Consider the following 17,480-nt stretch of genomic DNA (forward strand, 5'->3'; position numbering starts at 1 on the left):
GTGCATACGTAGTGCTAACTTTCTTATTTATGGACGGATTTTATTGTTGAAAACGAATTTGGTTAGAGCAATTTATTTTTTCGGGCAAAGACCATTAATGTGGAACTCGAGATTCGCTTTTTGTAAATCGTTTAAAGATGAATCTAATCACTCATGGGCATACTATAGAATGCATTTTTGTGCTTTCTTATTTGTGGACGCGATGCGGAGGGAGACAAAAAGCAGAGAGATAAAATCTAACATTTTTCCCGTTTGTATTTGCGCAATCCAATCTTTTTATTTGTTAAAGTACTTAAATGCAGGCCTTAGATGTAGATGTAGCCCTTGAATAATAGTAAAACCAGTGCCGAGTCACAAAATAAAGGGAAAAGTAATGCTGAATCAAAAAATTCGTTTTGCGCTAAATACCGAACGATCCTCGAGATCTTCACACATACATCATTTTTACAACGCAACTTAAGGGATTGACTCTGTCCCAGCAGATCAGCATAGTTTGTAAAACAAATTTTTGAATCGACATTAGTTTTACTTTTATTCGAGGTCCGTATAAATTTCATTGAAATAACTTAACCAATAAAAAATTTGCAATTGCGCATGCGCAAAACAAATTTGTTGATTCGGCATTAGTTTTACTTTTATTTGAGGTGACTACGTACAAAATTTCATTTAAATATCTTAACAGATAAAAAAATTGGGATTGCTCAAATACAAAAGTTGGGTGCGCATGCGCAATTTTTAATCTGCATTGTTACCTGAGGTTTACGGATTTTACTAACAGAAAACCGGACATTGATATGTTCTTTGTGTAAGAACGATATTTTATGGTAGTCCTTAATAACGAAAAAAGTAAAATGTCAACGCAACCCCTATTTGATAAATGCGGCAAGCTGACTGGTCAATTATGCGCGATTCTGCACATATGGGTGCAAGGGATCGTTGCGTGCGCGCTCGGGTCACGATCGTAAGGGATGCTAAGTAGAGCATCGGAAGTAGTAGTGAGTTTGGCGTAATATAATAGCCCTTTAATGTGAGTGTCTCCCACGTGTAGGGGGTGAGTGTATTGTGCAGGCCATCGTGCTGGACGTGCTTTGTTGTTGGGCTACGGTAAAACCCCTGGCAGATATCCGGATATATTCCTAGGCGTTTAGAGTGCATTATGTGCATGTGCTTATGACGCGGTCCCGGGTAGCTCCCGTTGATTGTACCGCTGAGTGATCTACTCGCTCGAGTAGATCATGGTGTCGACCCAATACGAACAATAAAGGCGTGACGTCTCTACACCAAGTTATCGTGCACACGGACAAACCGCCGGACGGGCGGACAGACAGACTGACGAACAGACAGACAGACAGCAATACAAAATTATTAACGGTCTCGAGGATCGTTAACAAGTAGGTATTGCGCATGCCCAGACCCAAATTCGTTATTTGTGAACCAATCCTTCTGAAATTTTAGGGTAGTATTCTTCTTATAAACCGAAATCGAAGTAGGAAGTCAAAATGGATTGCACATGTACAACGCTAACTTTTTTATTTGTGCCCAATAAGAATGCAAGTGAAACGAAACTGCGCTTTTTGTAAATCGTTTACGAATACTTTTTTAACTTGTTGATTTTGATACACAAAGTGAACACATTCATATATAAATAGCATTGAATTTAAATTCAATGATAAATAGTTCGGGCAGCTAGCTACCGGTCAAGGGTACTATCACAGATTAAAATACTCTGTCTGTGGTACTATTAAGGTACAATCAAAACACTTACGCACTGTAATCGGGGAAAGATGTAGATGTTATTTAATCTCGATCAACACAACTTACACACCACAACAAGAGCAAAGAAAGAATCACGACTCACGTGTATACCTGCAATCGCAAATAACCCCAAGCAGAAGAGTGGAAGATCCGAAGATCTCGTTACTCACTTCCTGTATTAAACCATCTGTGCAACTTCTTTAATTACCGTTCATTCCATAAATTACTTTCACTTGCTACAATCCTAACAGGTAAGCTGGATGCAGTGCGATTTCTAATTGCCTTCCAAATAAGATAATTACCTACCTTACTGCATCCTTTAATGGTATATTATCACATCCGGTCCGGTAGGAGCACATCATACCGGTTTGTCTGACTTACCTACTCCTCTTCTATATGTATATGATCTTTGTATCTAGTAATAGGATAGTTAACAAAGCTACCTACATTAAATTAATGTGTCATCTTTTGCGAATATGTTACGTGTGACCTACCTATATTATATCCGAGATTATATCTGTAACTCGCTCTATCAAGTATTCGTTACTAAATAAATATGCCAAAACGTAAACGTATCATGCTTGAAGATCAAATTAAACTTTTGGCTCCAATTTTTGAGCACCCAAGGTATAAGCTTTTTGACTATAGATTCCGGAAGACGCCATTATTTATTGGTCTATTTTATTTGCATTACGACGAGCATTTTATTCTACATTTAGAAGAAACTCAAATAATTCAAGAACCGTTCACTGTAGACATATGGTGACTTAAATTCAATTGTAGTTCAGCGTACTTTCAGTGGATCATTGAATTAAATTTATCTTCGTTCAAAAAAGAATGTGTATGTAAAATATATTGTACATACATTGATAAAACCTCGCGTAAAACTCAAATACCAATGTCTAGATTAAATAATTTCTGAATTGCGGCCTCGGATTTGGATTGCTTCAAGGGTCTGCCCTCAGCCCTGTATTGTCTCTAAGAATGATGTGGGAGGGTCCGTTAACTTGGCCCCCCCACCGAGAGATTTGATGGTCGGATTGTTTTAAAATGAATGCGCTCATTATGCGCTCATATGCGCCACCGATAATAACTCTTGCGCCATTATCGTTTTTTAGAAATCCTAAAAAACATTGGGGGGGGGGGGGTGAACGTAGCCCCCCCCCCCCGTACGTATTTTGTCGCTTGTAACTAGGTCACCTGATACATTTGGTTATGCGCTCAATTGCCACTTGAATTAAAGCTAGCGCCATTACGGTTAAGCCATAAAAAAATTTTAAAAAGTAGGGGGGGGGCTAACTTAACGTTTTCAAAAGTTACGTTTTTTAACATTTTTTTTCTACTACAACGTACCTTTTATCATGCGCTAAAATGCGCCGTAAACAAAAATCTTTGCGCCATTATAGTGTTTCAGAAACACTATACAGGGTGGTGACTTGCGTAACGCATCATAGGGATTTCAATGTAAAATTCATAACATGCGATTATTGGCTCCCCAAATTATTTTAGAGCAAAAATGTATTAAGGTTTTTTGTAGGAAAAAATTTTTTACGTCAATCAACCCTATTAGTTTTCAATTTTTTGCATAATAAAGACGGAAAATTGGAAAATAAAACCCCCATCTTTTTCAATAATCTGTGATGCCATGGAATTTTATAATACAAAAACTACGCCAATATCCGTCATGCCATGGAATGTCCGCTATAAAACAAATCAAATTCTATCAAAAAGTATTATATTTAGAACAGCGAATTCAACATAAAGAAAGACCAAATTACTAAAAACGGTTTCCTAATATAACAATTTACAATAAATGTTCGAATAAGTCACCATTAACTGCAATACAGTAACCAAGTCGATCATAAAAGCCATTTCGAACTGCCGCTAATTGATAACTGGATATCTTTTTGTTTTAGAAAATTCCATGGCATCGCAGATTATTGAAAAAGATGGGGGTGTTATTTTCCAATTTTCCGCCTTTATTATGCAAAAAATTGAAAACTAATAGGGTTGATTGACATAAAAAATTTTTTCCTACAAAAAACCTTAAAAAAACCGAAATTTGCGCCGATTTCGTTTTAATTTTTTTGATGTTATTTGAACAGGTATAAAACATAAAAAAACACTTTCTCGTGGCCACTTTTTGAGCTCTACAAGACACCGTGAAGAGATTTTCAATGCAACGTCTCGATTCAGAGAAATCATCATCAACTTACTTGAATTAAAGCTTGCGCCATTGAGGTTAAGCCGTGACAAATTTTTTTAAAAAGTGGAGGGGCTAACTTAGGGTTTATTAACATGTTTTTTTTACTACATCGTACCTTTCATCATGCGCTAAAATGGGCCGTAAACATAAATCTTTGCGCTATTATAGTTTCTGGGAACCCTTTTTAGTCATGCCTTTTTAGTAGATACACTATAGAACTATATATGGGTATACGTTGAAGTTACTCGTATGTTCTAATTGTGCAATTTTAACTTGGTTTGCAATAATGGCCAATAACTCATAGGTATTAACTTACTTGGTTTGGAGTTAATGCATTATGCCGCAATGTAGTTCATGTATTAACGATCTTTGAGACTCGAGATAGTTTATAATTTTGTACTGCTGTATGTCTGTCCGTCTGCCTGTGCACGGTAACTTTGTTTAGAAACGTACGGTCGCTTTGAAAATTGGTACACATGTTCTTAAGAATATAAGAAAGGTCGCTATTGTTTTTCAGTTACGTAGACTAAGAGGCCAAAAAGTTACAGCCCAAAAACTGCCCGAACCTTCAAAGAAGGGTATCTTTTATAATAAATTCTTGCTACAAAGAACATGTAAATGCCCGGTTTTCTGTGTCAGTAAATATTCCTTAAACCTCACGCAACTTTGAAGATGAAAAAAAATATTACGCATGCGCAATCCAATTTCTGTATTCGTTAAGATATTTAAATTAAATTGTGTATGTACGCACCTCGAGTAAGAGTAAAAGTAAAACTAATGGTAATGGGAATGCGGAGAAGTCAAAGATATTATTAAGACGATGGGTGTTAGTGTTATTTGATTTGGTCGTCTGTTAATGTACATTTACATAGTCATAGGACTGACTCGATAAAGTAATGTGCTCACATGCGCACACCGATGATAATTTTTGCACCATTATCTAATTTTTAAAAATGCGAAAATGCATTTGAGAGGTGTTAAGTATACATCACCCCCCCCCCCCACTATGTATTTTATCGGTATCTTTACCACCCGGTACATCTGGTTATACGGTTAATTGCACCACCACCAATTGTGGTAACGGTTAGTCATGAAAACTTCACTTCACGTTTTCAAAGGTCACGTTCTTAACATGTTTTTTTGCACTACCTTGTACCTTTCACCATGCGCTCAAATGCGCCGTAAACAGAAATTGTTGCGTCTTTTAAGACCCCTTTGCAGTATACACTGTGTCCAAGATATACACATCCGAAAGTATACAAGATATGACGATGGTCAAATTAGAGAAAAATGCCCAATTAAAGAGTTATTGTGCTTTAAAGAAAACCAGAAAATTCCAATTATTTCCGATGACATGTCACAAAAACCGAGATATGGCCAGTTTCTCCGTCCGTCCGTCTGTCCGAGGCCTTAACTACCACAGTTTTCAAGATATTTAGTTCGTTCCTCTTGCATTCGGTAGCTAATAGCTTTGGCACCTCAACCAAGAAAAATCTTGACGATTAATCTGCGCATGCGCAATGGAAATATGTCTTTAAAATTTTCCACCACAGATACTTGTAGTAAAGACAAGCATATGGCATATTGGAAAAATAACATGTGCGCATGCGCAAACTACGCAATGTCAACTTCCTTATTTATGGAATTTTTTGTTTGAAATTTCAACCACAGATGTTTCTAGTAAAGACGAGTATATAGCATATTTATTAAAATCAGATATGCGCATGCGCAAACGGATGCAATGTCAATCTTCTTATTCATAGAGATATTTCTTTGAAATTTTAAGTACAGATACCTCTAGTAAAGCCAAGCATAGTGTATATTGTAAAAATCGGATGGGCGCATGCGCGAACTACGTAATGTCAACTTATATTTATAGAGAGATGTTGAATTTTAACCAAAGATTCTTCTATTAAAAGGAGAAGATATCGCATACTTTAAATATCAGATGTGTGCATGCGTACACGGCGCAATCCCAAGTTTCTTACTTATAAGAATATTCATGCCACTGTTGTTTTCTTGAAAATATGTATCGTATAATAAGAGTACAATTAGTATAAATAAACTAGAATACATTAACTCCCACCTCAACCCCAAAACCATTGTTACGCTCGTTCTTACGTTACGAATTACATTGATGATTTGCCAATCGTCATTATGAGTTATTAACCATTCTCATTTAGGTAATGACCAGGAAAATTATGCATGGAGTACAATGCGGTGTATTGCATTAACTCCTAACCAAATAAGATACGTTTCAAAGAGACGTCAAAAAGTAATATATATCATTGCAAAACCAAGCTAAAGTTGCACAACTAAGCGCATAATTAGAACATAACTTCACCGCATAACCATACACACTGTCTTCAAGAAAACGAACACGGGGATTTCCGAAACCATAAAAGATATGACGATGGTCAAATTAGGGAAAAATTGCGCAATGAAAGAGCTGTTATGATGCTTTCAAGATAACCAGATTCTCATTACTTTCGCACCCGTGCACTGCGCACAACGTCCTAATTGTGCGAACATACCTATCGCACACATTTTTCATTTTGCAGGAAATTTGTTTGTAAAGTTGATGATGATTTCTCTGAAACGAGACGTCGTTGCATTGAAAATCTCTCCACGGCGTCTTCTAGAGCTCAAAAAGGGGCCGCGAGAAAGTGTTTTTTTATTTTTTATACCTGTTCAAATATCAAAAAAATTAAAACGAAATTGGCGCAAATTTCGGTTTTTCTGGTATATCTTCGAAAGTAATCGGCATTTTCTGGTTTACTTTAAAGTGAGATAATAACTCTTTCATTGCACAGCTTTTCGCTAATTTGACCGTCGCGTCGTCGTATCTTTTATGATTTCCGAGATTCCCATGATAGACATCCTTATCTTGGACACTGTATACTATCAAAGAGTACTCTTTGATACTATATAGTGTTTCTGAAACACTATAATGGCGCAAAGATTTTTGTTTACGGCGCATTTTAGCGCATGATAAAAGGTACGTTGTAGTAGAAAAAATATGTTAAAAAACGTAACTTTTGAAAACGTTAAGTTAGCCCCCCCCTACTTTTTAAAATTTTTTTATGGCTTAACCGTAATGGCGCTAGCTTTAATTCAAGTGGCGCAATTGAGCGCATAACCAGATGTATTGAGTGGCACAAATACGGGTAGCAAAATGCGTTATGGGGGTTCCGTTCATTTGGCCCCTCCCAAATATATTTAAGGATAACCAAAAAACAAGAATGGCGCACAGATATATTTTTACGGCGCATTTTAGTGCATACCTGGGAGTACAATTTCGTATGAACAGATGTTGAAAAAAAGTAACTTTAAAAAACGTTAAGTTGGCCCCCCCACTTTTTGAAAATTTGTCACGCCTTAACCTTAATGGCGCAAGCTTTAATTGAAGTGGCGCAATTGAGCGCATAACCAAATGTATCAGGTGACCTAGTTACAAGCGACAAAATACGTACTGGGGGGGGGGGCTACGTTCACTTGGCCCCCCCAAATGTTTTTTAGGATTTCTAAAAAACGATAATGGCGCAAGAGTTATTATCGGTGGCGCATATGAGCGCATAACGAGCGCATTCATTTTAAAATAATACGACTATCAAATCTCTCGGTGGGGGGGCCAAGTTAACGGACCCGATGTGGGACGTGTTTCTAGAACCGCGGAAGCGGTCAATTTTACGAAGCTCTTGATAGAACACATAGGAAATTATTTTGTAAATTACAGTTGTAACTGGGAATTATACTAATTTACAGTTGTAACTGGGAATTAGTTTATAATTTACAGTTGCAATTGTGAATTACACTAATTTACAGTTGTAACTGGGAATTATGCTAATTTACAGTTGTAACTGGCAATTATACTAATTTACAGTTGTAACTGGGAATTAGTTTATAATTTACAGTTGTAACTGGGAATTTCTAATTTACAGTTGTAACTGGGAATTTCTAATTTACAGTTGTAACTGGGAATTTCTAATTTACAGTTGTAACTGGGAATTATCCTTGACAGTTACAACGGTAAATTGGTTTAATTCCCAGTTACAACTGTAAATTAGTGTAATTCCCAATTACAACTGTAAATTATAAACCGAGTTATAAACTAATTCCTCAGTCAGTGAAATATCTAGGAATCACACTCGACAAAAAACTGAATTGGAGCAAACATATCCAGCTTAAAGCCGAAAAAGCAAATAGGGCTTTCTGGCAAAGTCGCCGCGCTATTGGCAAACTTTGGGGACCATCCCCGAAGGCTGTCCTGTGGCTGTACACTGCCGTGATTAGACCTATGTTCTGTTATGGAGCAATTGTCTGGTGGCCTAGAACCAGACTCTCCACAACTGTAGCACTCCTTAATCATGTGCAAAGACTAGCGTGCCTTGCCTGCACAGGCGCGATGCGAACGACCCCCACAGCCGTCATGGAGGCCCTCTTGGATCTCCCTCCACTAGATCTCCACGTGAGAGAGCAGGCCATTCTGGCATTCCTGCGTCTGAAAAATAAGGGGTTGTTGAATAGCAGAGGCATTGAGGGGGGCCACTCCCGAATTCTGGGCGAGGCGATCAAGCGAGTGCCTATCCTAGAGGGGAGATCGGACTCACTCACTCCTCAATTCATATTAGGGAAAAACTATCACATCTCCTTTGATGAGAATATGGCATCCCAACCAGATATATTCATCTTCACGGATGGATCTAAGACAATGGAAGGTACAGGCACTGGTATTTACTCCAAAGAACTGAACTTCCATATCACCCAACCACTAGGTAAACTTCCTACTGTATTCCAGTCAGAGTTGGTAGGATTAACGCTTAGTGCAAGAACAGTTCTTATGCATAACATAAAGAACAAAACTATCAGAATCTCAAGTGACAGCAGGGCTGCCTTGCAGTCACTTGGTCACTGTAAAATTACCTCTAGGATGGTTTCCGAATGTCACCACGTACTAGAGCAAGTAGCAAGCAGCACCACCCTTGAGCTCGTATGGGTCAAAGGGCATGCTGGAACGGAAGGTAATGAGAAAGCCGATAAATTAGCCCGACTGGCCTCAAAACAGGCGTTTTATGGTCCAGAGCCGGCTCTTCCACTTACAGTTACAACTGTAAACAACCTAATAACTCAAGACACCCAAACCCAGCACAGGGCTAGGTGGAACTTGATGTTAGATTGTCGCCATGCGAGAGAAGCCTTCAGAGGACCATCTCGTAGCTTGGCGCGTTTTTGTACAGTGCTATCAAGGAAGAACCTAAGGTTACTCGTGGGCATACTTTCTGGGCACTGTAAACTAAACAAGCACATGCACTGCATCGGTTTGGTGGAATCACCATCTTGTAGAGGATGTTACACAGACGACGAGACGGCATACCACATACTCTGTGAATGTCCCGCTCTAGTCCAACTGAGACGATCCATGTTGGGGGAATCCTGGCCGGACATGGCTACGATTAGAGCCGCCTCCCCTTCCAGCGTCCTAAGGTTCATCTCACGTGTGGGATGGCTTGAGTGATGTTGAGGGGTCGGGCGACCCTAGTCAGGGAGGTAGTACAAAGGGCCCGAATTTGAGGCCTAAGTACGCGTGGACACTGTTCACCCTCCTATCGTAATCCAGAATCCAGAAACTAATTCCTAGTTACAACTGTAAATTAGTATAATTCCCAGTTACAACTGTAAATTAGAATAATTCCCAGTTACAACTGTAAATTAGTGTAATTCCCAATTACAACTGTAAATTATAAACTAATTCCCAGTTACAACTGTAAATTAGTATAGTTCCCAGTTACAACTGTAATTTACAAAATAATTTCCTATGTGTCCTATCCAGAGCTTCGTATAATTTGACCGTTGCGCGTCTTTTTCTATCTGCTACAATCGCATCTTTGGTAATGATCTAAAGTGAGTATATGACATTTCTTAAAACATGTCTCCTAATCTTATTTAACGAATTTTTTAATTTTGTTCCGAATAGTTTTTCTTAATAGCCTAAGCCTTCTTAGAACCGCGGAACGCGGTCAAAATGACCTCACCCAACATTTATTGAAAATGTTCGCTCAGATGTAATTGTTTAGTAGGTATGTCAAGTGAGAGCATCTTCTATCCCTAGCCGGAAACGTCAACAATTCTCAGCAGAAAAATGCAGAATAAACGGGGCATAATTGCAAACGGTGTCCGCAACCTGTATATAATGTGCACAATGCTTTGCAATGATAACATGCGAAAAATGGGTAGGCATTCTATAATCAGTTCGTAAAGATTGCAATTTGCAATATTTTGAATCTTAATCATTGGAATTTAGAAATAACTAGCATGAAATTAATTCGCTGTAATATGTGTTTGATTTCAACGGTAACGCCGTATATAATATACTATGTGAAAAACTCGCGGTTCTAGTGCATAAATAAAACACCTTGTTCTAGTATATGTCACAGAACAGTAGAACGTGTAAGTTCAGACAGCTGGATGGATAGCTCGCTATCGCGCAATGGATGAGCGATGAATAATGCTTTGCAATGCGATGAATTCAAACCTCTTAATCTTGAATGCGTGAATAAATTTAGACAAATATTTTAGGCGATGCGATGCGATTCTTTTCGTTTCTATGCTACTTCCTAAGATCCTCGAGATCGTTTATAATTTTGTATTGCTGTCTGTCTGTCCGTGTGCACGATAACTTTATGTAGAAACACAAAAATCCGATCGGTTTGAAAATTGATACACATGTTCCTCAGGATATAAGATATAAGAAAGGTCGCTATTGTTTTTCAGCTACGTAGACTAATGGGTCAAAAAGTTACAGCCCAAAAACTGCCCAAACCTCCAAAAAGGGATTCTTTTATAATTCTTGTTACAAAGATGAATGTCAGGTTTTCTGTGTTAGTAAATATTCCTTAAACCTCAGGTAACTATGCAGATGAATAAAAAAAATTGCGCAAGCGCAACCCAACTTTTGTATTTGTGCAATACCAATTTTTATCTGTTAAGATATTTAAATGAAATTTTGTACGTGGGCACCTCAAATAAAAGTAAAACTGATGTCGGGAATAAAATATGTTTTGCGCATGCGCAATCCGATTTTTTGACATCTCCGTTAGTTATGAATCGAATTACATGAAATTTTGTATGTATGCACCTCGAGTAAAAGTAAAACCAATGCCGAATCAAACATTTTTTTATTTCTTCAGATATTTAAATGAAATTTTGTATATATACGGACCTCGAATAAAAATAAAATTAATAACGATTTAAAAAATTTGTTTTACAAACTATACTGATCGGTGAGACAGAATCAATCCCTTAAGGTATGTTGTAAAAATGATGTATGTGTGAAGATCTCGAGGATCGTTCGGTATTCAGTTGTATCGGAAAATGGGCGATTTTATACTTCTGAAATGCCAGAGAACGTAATTTCTTTGACGGTTAATTCACAGAAATAGGTCAGCTTATTTTTTTTTTAATAAAAATTGATCCTATTGTTCATAGATAGGATTAAACGCCTTGGAAAAGCATAATAAAAATCGTGAAAAAAGTAACACTTTCCATACGATTTTGTGCCAAATAAAGTCCGGTAATGTAATTATTATGCAAAAAATTATCTTTTATGCAAACCTTTTCCTGACCCTGACGCAATGACAAACACAACAACAAAAGAACTATTATCCAATTTGGGCATTCAGTTTATTTATGTACTCGTAGATTAACTCAAATTTCGTTTCGGAGTTTGAAGCGTCTCATAATGAAATAGTAAGATTTCTCGTTCTCAAATGTTTTAAAAAATTTAACATGACCTTACTTCAACGGAAAGAAAAATTCTTAATAATTGCAAACCAGTGAGAGAGACAGAAATTAAATCGAAAATGTTTTGCTTCGGGACATATTTTGTGTAGAATTTTCCGTAGAAGTTGGGAATGCTTTGCCCGTCTGTCCGCCCGGCCAGTCGTCCGTCGGTCTATCAGTACATTATTTTTAGAGCATTTTGTGGTAAACTGATGTATTTTTTGTAAAGTATTCCTCAAGACCTAGTGACTAAGGTTGTGTCAACGTCAAAGTTAATATCGGACAAATACACTTGCGCAATTTCACGTAAAATACGCGATATTTAGTCCATTAGTGAACGTAATACACCCATGTTACCATGCCCATATTACATTGGGCAGTGTGTCTGTGTTGAAAGGGGAGAATATGGTGCCTTCCAGTCTTCATGGTAGTCTAAATAAAAAATTGTAACGAAGGAATGTTCACCTGCATCGCCCCTTGCATCTCCTCCCCCAAAGAAAAAATTGTTTATTTTTTTACCAAACGCATCAGTTGGTCGAGTGAAAAATGCAAGTGCGAATATCTTGAGAACCGACTGCCTGAGAATCTCAGGCTGAGATATGTACTTAAGAAGGAAAAATGAAAGGTATGAAACGGATCTATCTGTCGAGGATGTCAAAACCTCAGGTCACAGGTGCAAATATCTTGAAAAACCAGTGTCGGAAGAAAGTACTTTCCAGACAACCCACCGAAAGACAAGTACAGTATCCTATAATTATTTCTAAATATGATTCGGTCATCGCGGATAACCCGGTATTAATTTAAATAATTCAAGTGTACGCAAGAAGAAACTGTGGAAGCCCCATGTTCCTCACTATAAAAGTAACACACTAAAATGAAGAAGATATTGTGACTGAAACGGACTCTTGAATTACCTATACACTAATTTTCAGATATTTATTCGTTTTCTTTTCTTATACAGTAATCGACTAATTAGTTCGTCGTTTGAGACCCCCAAGTTAATGAATGATGAGGAACATTTTACTCGCATACTACGTAGAAATTTAGTTTCGTAAAACAAACCATAAATGCTTGCATTCATGGTGTAGGTAAAAGTCCAAAGGTATAAAATCGCATGATCTTAGAATCACTATGCGTCGCAAAAAGCATGAAATTTAATTCATTGATCTATTCAATCGACTGTTGGGATAGGTCTACCTTTAGACTTAAGAGTAACCGAATCCAAAATAACCGATATCGATTTATTTCAGTCGGCAATATGGTGACAGAGACGAAACTAGCGCACTTAGTATCCGTGGCGAATCAGGCCTTTGCGCCCGAAAACAAATTCAATATTCTATTATACTATTCTTCTAACCGGAAGTGACTGTCAATTTTAAAAGTTAAATAGTACGCGCTGTATATTTTTAGATTTCTGGATTCTACAGACGATTTTACCCCCGATAAGTTGTTTTGAATAGTATATACAGGGTTGGTAAAGAAATAGGTAGTATTAAACGATATGCTAGCATAACAGAAAAATATAGTGTAACTTTGTTATTCAATTGAAGATTAGTAAATGGATGTATTCTCTTGAAAAATATACCGAGCACACTTGAAAATATATGATCCAATTTGAAAAATATAACGGTATAAAAATTATTCAAAATCCTTGCTGTTGAGAAACTTAAGCAAAATGGATTTTGTGGTAATACAGAGTATAGCTCATTCAGGGCGACCTATATTTAATTTACTTATTTTTTCGACCAACCTCGTATGAATTACCGAAAACAAGGTAGGTATCAGATGCAAGATTATCTGTAAAATTCAGGAATCTAAAATATACCGTGTGTAACATTTATATTCTGAAATTTCAATTCCGGTCAAATCAGAAGTGATGGGAAGATTCTATCTACTATTTCGAGCAAGTTTGTTAATTATATACAAACGTGTAAACTTAAAAGATTGCTCAAGTTTCGATGATGGATTGTATGTGGTTACTGGCTAATTGTAAGTTTTAGTGGAATGTTCGGGTCGATCCCTGTAAAGAATCATTTCCATATAGATGCACTGTAGCCTCTGGGGTTGCCCAAGGTTTAATACTTGGGCTTCTTTTGTTCCCTGTTTATACTTCCCAGAGTTTTAATTCGATAAACTGTTTTTTCGTTACTGCGTTTGTTGTACGGTGTATACAGTGTGTCCCAAATCGGGTGGGATTGCATGGGTAACTTTGTTATTATTAAAGATAGAGAATTGGTTAAATGGGCAATGTTTTGCAGTTTTGGATGCTTATTTAAAATTTCCTTATGGAAATTCAAAATGTCGCATAGGTTCGACGTAAATTCAAAAACACTAAAATTGGTCATTTCCTTGAATGTCTTATATCATCGAAAGTATAAGAGGTATAAAAAAAAGTTTTATATAAAAGTGACCGTCTTTGATACGATTAATTTAGAACTGATGTCAAAAAAAATTCAAGATGGCCACTTTTGAGGAACATTTACCAACTTCCTAAAGTTAAATGGGCGCCATATTGGATTTTTAGATTACTTGATAGATTTTTAAATTCTCTTTTCAACGAGCTATTATAACATAAGATTGAAAATAAGATACCAGTTATATTAACGGTTTTTGTATTTTAATCAAGTAGTCTGTGACGAATAAAAAAAAACAAAACAAAATCTATTCGAGGCAACAAAACAATCAAAATAATTACACCAGATAATTAAATACTGGCCATTATTAGTGAAACACACTTCAAGACAGTTTAGGCAACGTGTTGCCATTGATGATTATTATTGTTATTGTAGTGGTAGTTACTTCCACTTTACTTTTATTTTTTAATTAAGTATTTACTTTTATAATTTAATGTACTGTACATAATTCGTGAATTGTGACCTGAGCAGCCAGTTTGTTGGTAGGTACCATAAACTAACCCTTCCTTCGAAACATACGTTGTCGAGAAAAATCCTTAAAGGAAGTTTATTGGAGAATTTGTAAATAATGGTGAGCAGTTAAAGATCCATTGAAGATTACCGGTGCAATTACATGACTTCCCTTTATGCCATAAAATACATTAATTTAAAAAAATATTACTTGATTTCAGCGTGAAACTACAACATGTAGGTTTTCCTGTGACGAGTAGTGTTCATAATGTCGATTTGAACACTTCACAGTTAGAAAAATAAGATTCATCTGTCCATATACTCGGACTAGTAAAACTGTTAGTTTCGATATTCTTGCGGATAAACCACCTACAAAATGTGGCCTTGACATTGTGTAAAATAAAGCGAAGTGTCTTGAAATGTCTTTAACTGGATAATGGCATGACTTTTTTCGAGGGGATAGTTTGTAGTTATACCACCATTTGTAGGTACGTAAGTATGGATAATAAGTCAATAAGTGATGTTATAAAAATCAAATTTTTCTAGACCTAATGCTTATATAAAACTTTGGAGGGAGTTGTAATGCCCAAACCCCCCCTCTCATGAGTGCGTCCCTGATTTTTTTAAACATCTGATGTAATTATTTTCATTGTTTTGTTGCCTTGAATAGATTTTGTTTTGTTTTTTTTAATTCATCACAGCCTACTTAATTAAAATATAAAAACCGTTGATATAACTGGTATCTTATTTTCAATCTTATGTTATGATGGCTCGTTGAAAAGAGGATTAAAAATCTATCAAGAAATCTAAAAATCCCATATGGCGCCTATTTAACTTTAGGAAGTTGGTAAATGTTCCTCAAAAGTAGCCATCTTGAATTTTTTTTTACATCAATTCTAAATTGAACGTATCAAAGACAGGCACTTTTATATAAAACTTTTTTTATATCTCTTATACTTTCGATGATATAAGACATTCAAGGAAATGACCAATTTTAGTTTTTTTGAATTTACGTCGAACCTATGCGGCATTTTGAATTTCCACAAGGAAATTTTAAATAAGCATCTAAAACTGCAAAACTTTGCCCATTAACCAATTCTCTATCCTTAATAATAACAAAGTTACCCATGCAATCCCACCCGATCTGGGACACACTGTATAATCCCTCTATCTGTCTGTACCTACTTTCGATGTGTATTCTTTATCAAAACTAGTAGGAAACAGAGTTTTTGGTTTAGTCAAGATCACCACTCTTGCGCCATGATGATTTAAAAGAAGAAAAACCTTCGTATCGTATAAACAGGGGCGTGCGCTTTACTTTATTTGAGAAATTCGGGTTCTTGTTTTTGTTGGTGGCTGTGATGATGGGTCGAGGAAGTGCAAAATTGTACAACTTTTCTCAAGTGGTAGTTGAGAAATTAGTATACCTACATTTCTGGTACCTATATAGTTGTGGTGGTGTAAATTACGCTTGACGGTAGTGCAATAAAATGCGCTATACCTATTACTAGTTTTTTCTTATCCTATTAGCACAGATTTAAATATTTAATCTGTGCTATTAGGTACTCGTACTCCATTTTGTAATAACTCTCATACAGGTTAGCTTTTCCGGTCCCCGTCAGTGCTTTGAGTGAATGAGTCACAAAGGAAAAGATTAAAAGCTATACAAGTTAGTCATATGAAGATGACGTATATTAAAATTTGGCAAAACAAACATTTGTTCATTGAGCAATCCTTCTTTATTTCTATATGTATGGAAATATTAAGCAATTATTATTTAAAATAAGCTCTGGGGGTAGTGTATCTCGACTCAGGATCTTCACGGATGGTTACAACTGCAGTTGGACAACAAATAAATTGTAAGGTGTAATGAGGAACGGTGTATAATGAAACATTCAAAATAAGAGTGCCAAAAGTATTTCTAATATTAAATTTTATGATTTTTTTCCACAAAAATCTAAACACCGTATAATTTTAAACAACTGTAATGTAAACACGAGCTCCCTTTGCAGGATTATTTATACAAATAGTGCGAGTCAAGGTGTTTTCTACGTGAATAGTGCAGTTTCACTGTACCGACGTATAGAAAGAAGGCGCTAAACGGTTTGAATTTTGGCATAATATTTGTGGCAAGGACCGAGGGATCAGGAATAAACTGTTGGCGCCCATAAATCCTACGCGAAATACATAACTATAAGCATTTTTAACAAAGGCAGGCACAATGCATCCTAACAACAACAAAAGATCTAAAACACAAACTGTAGAGATGTCCGTCCCTTTCATTTTGGAGTGATACATAATTGCGAACGTGCGAACAATGGCAAATTTTGGTTGGATTTTAAATGAAAAGGTAATTCTTTGTGAGTAATTCAACTATTATTGCCAAAAAGAACATACCACTGTTTTGACCTTCGTGTGCATATCTTTCGCCCAATCCTGAAAGTACTCCATGGTCCATACTTTAAATAAAAACTGTTCGAGACAGGAAAACTTATTTTAATCACAGACAGGAGAAAATATCACCAACACTAGAAGAACGGTTGACGCACTCAACGATCGCGGCGTCTCGACTAAGACGTCTCCATGAATTCGGATACGGATTTTGAAAGTATATTTTAATACGCGTCTGTGGTGGTACACCTGGTGTGTTCCGACTTAGTGACTAATATTATTATTGTTTCAATTTCACATGTAGATAATTAATGAAGAGAATGTCACAAAATTTCAACTTTTCGGAAATATAATTATGTATATTGTGCCAAATACAAACAGACGCAAGTTTAATAGACATTGGCTATTTTAAACACGCATGGGAGTTACGCACTCAAAATATAATTGTCCTTGGTGATTCATCCATATAAAATATTGTTCAAAGT

General features: G+C 36.4%; 1 protein-coding gene across 3 annotated transcripts in view; it reads right to left on the bottom strand.

The window, feature by feature from the left end:
• The window catches only part of LOC116163123 (tropomodulin), a 44,322-nt gene extending 27,135 nt beyond the window's left edge, over positions 1 to 17,187 (bottom strand). For 2 of the 3 annotated variants that reach the window (XR_004143673.1, XM_031476972.1), the window contains exon 1: positions 17,002 to 17,187. Coding sequence is in view for 2 of the 3 variants with exons in the window: in XM_031476972.1 (XP_031332832.1) it covers positions 17,002 to 17,055 (54 nt within the window). In the remaining variant the exon portion in view is untranslated. The remainder of the gene's footprint in view (positions 1 to 17,001) is intronic. The other variant, XM_031476973.1, reaches the window with a different exon arrangement.
• Between the last annotated feature and the right edge of the window lie 293 nt (positions 17,188 to 17,480).

The sequence above is a fragment of the Photinus pyralis genome, unplaced genomic scaffold (assembly GCF_008802855.1).
Source record: "Photinus pyralis isolate 1611_PpyrPB1 unplaced genomic scaffold, Ppyr1.3 Ppyr1.4_LG2, whole genome shotgun sequence".
Lineage (NCBI taxonomy): Eukaryota > Metazoa > Arthropoda > Insecta > Coleoptera > Lampyridae > Photinus > Photinus pyralis.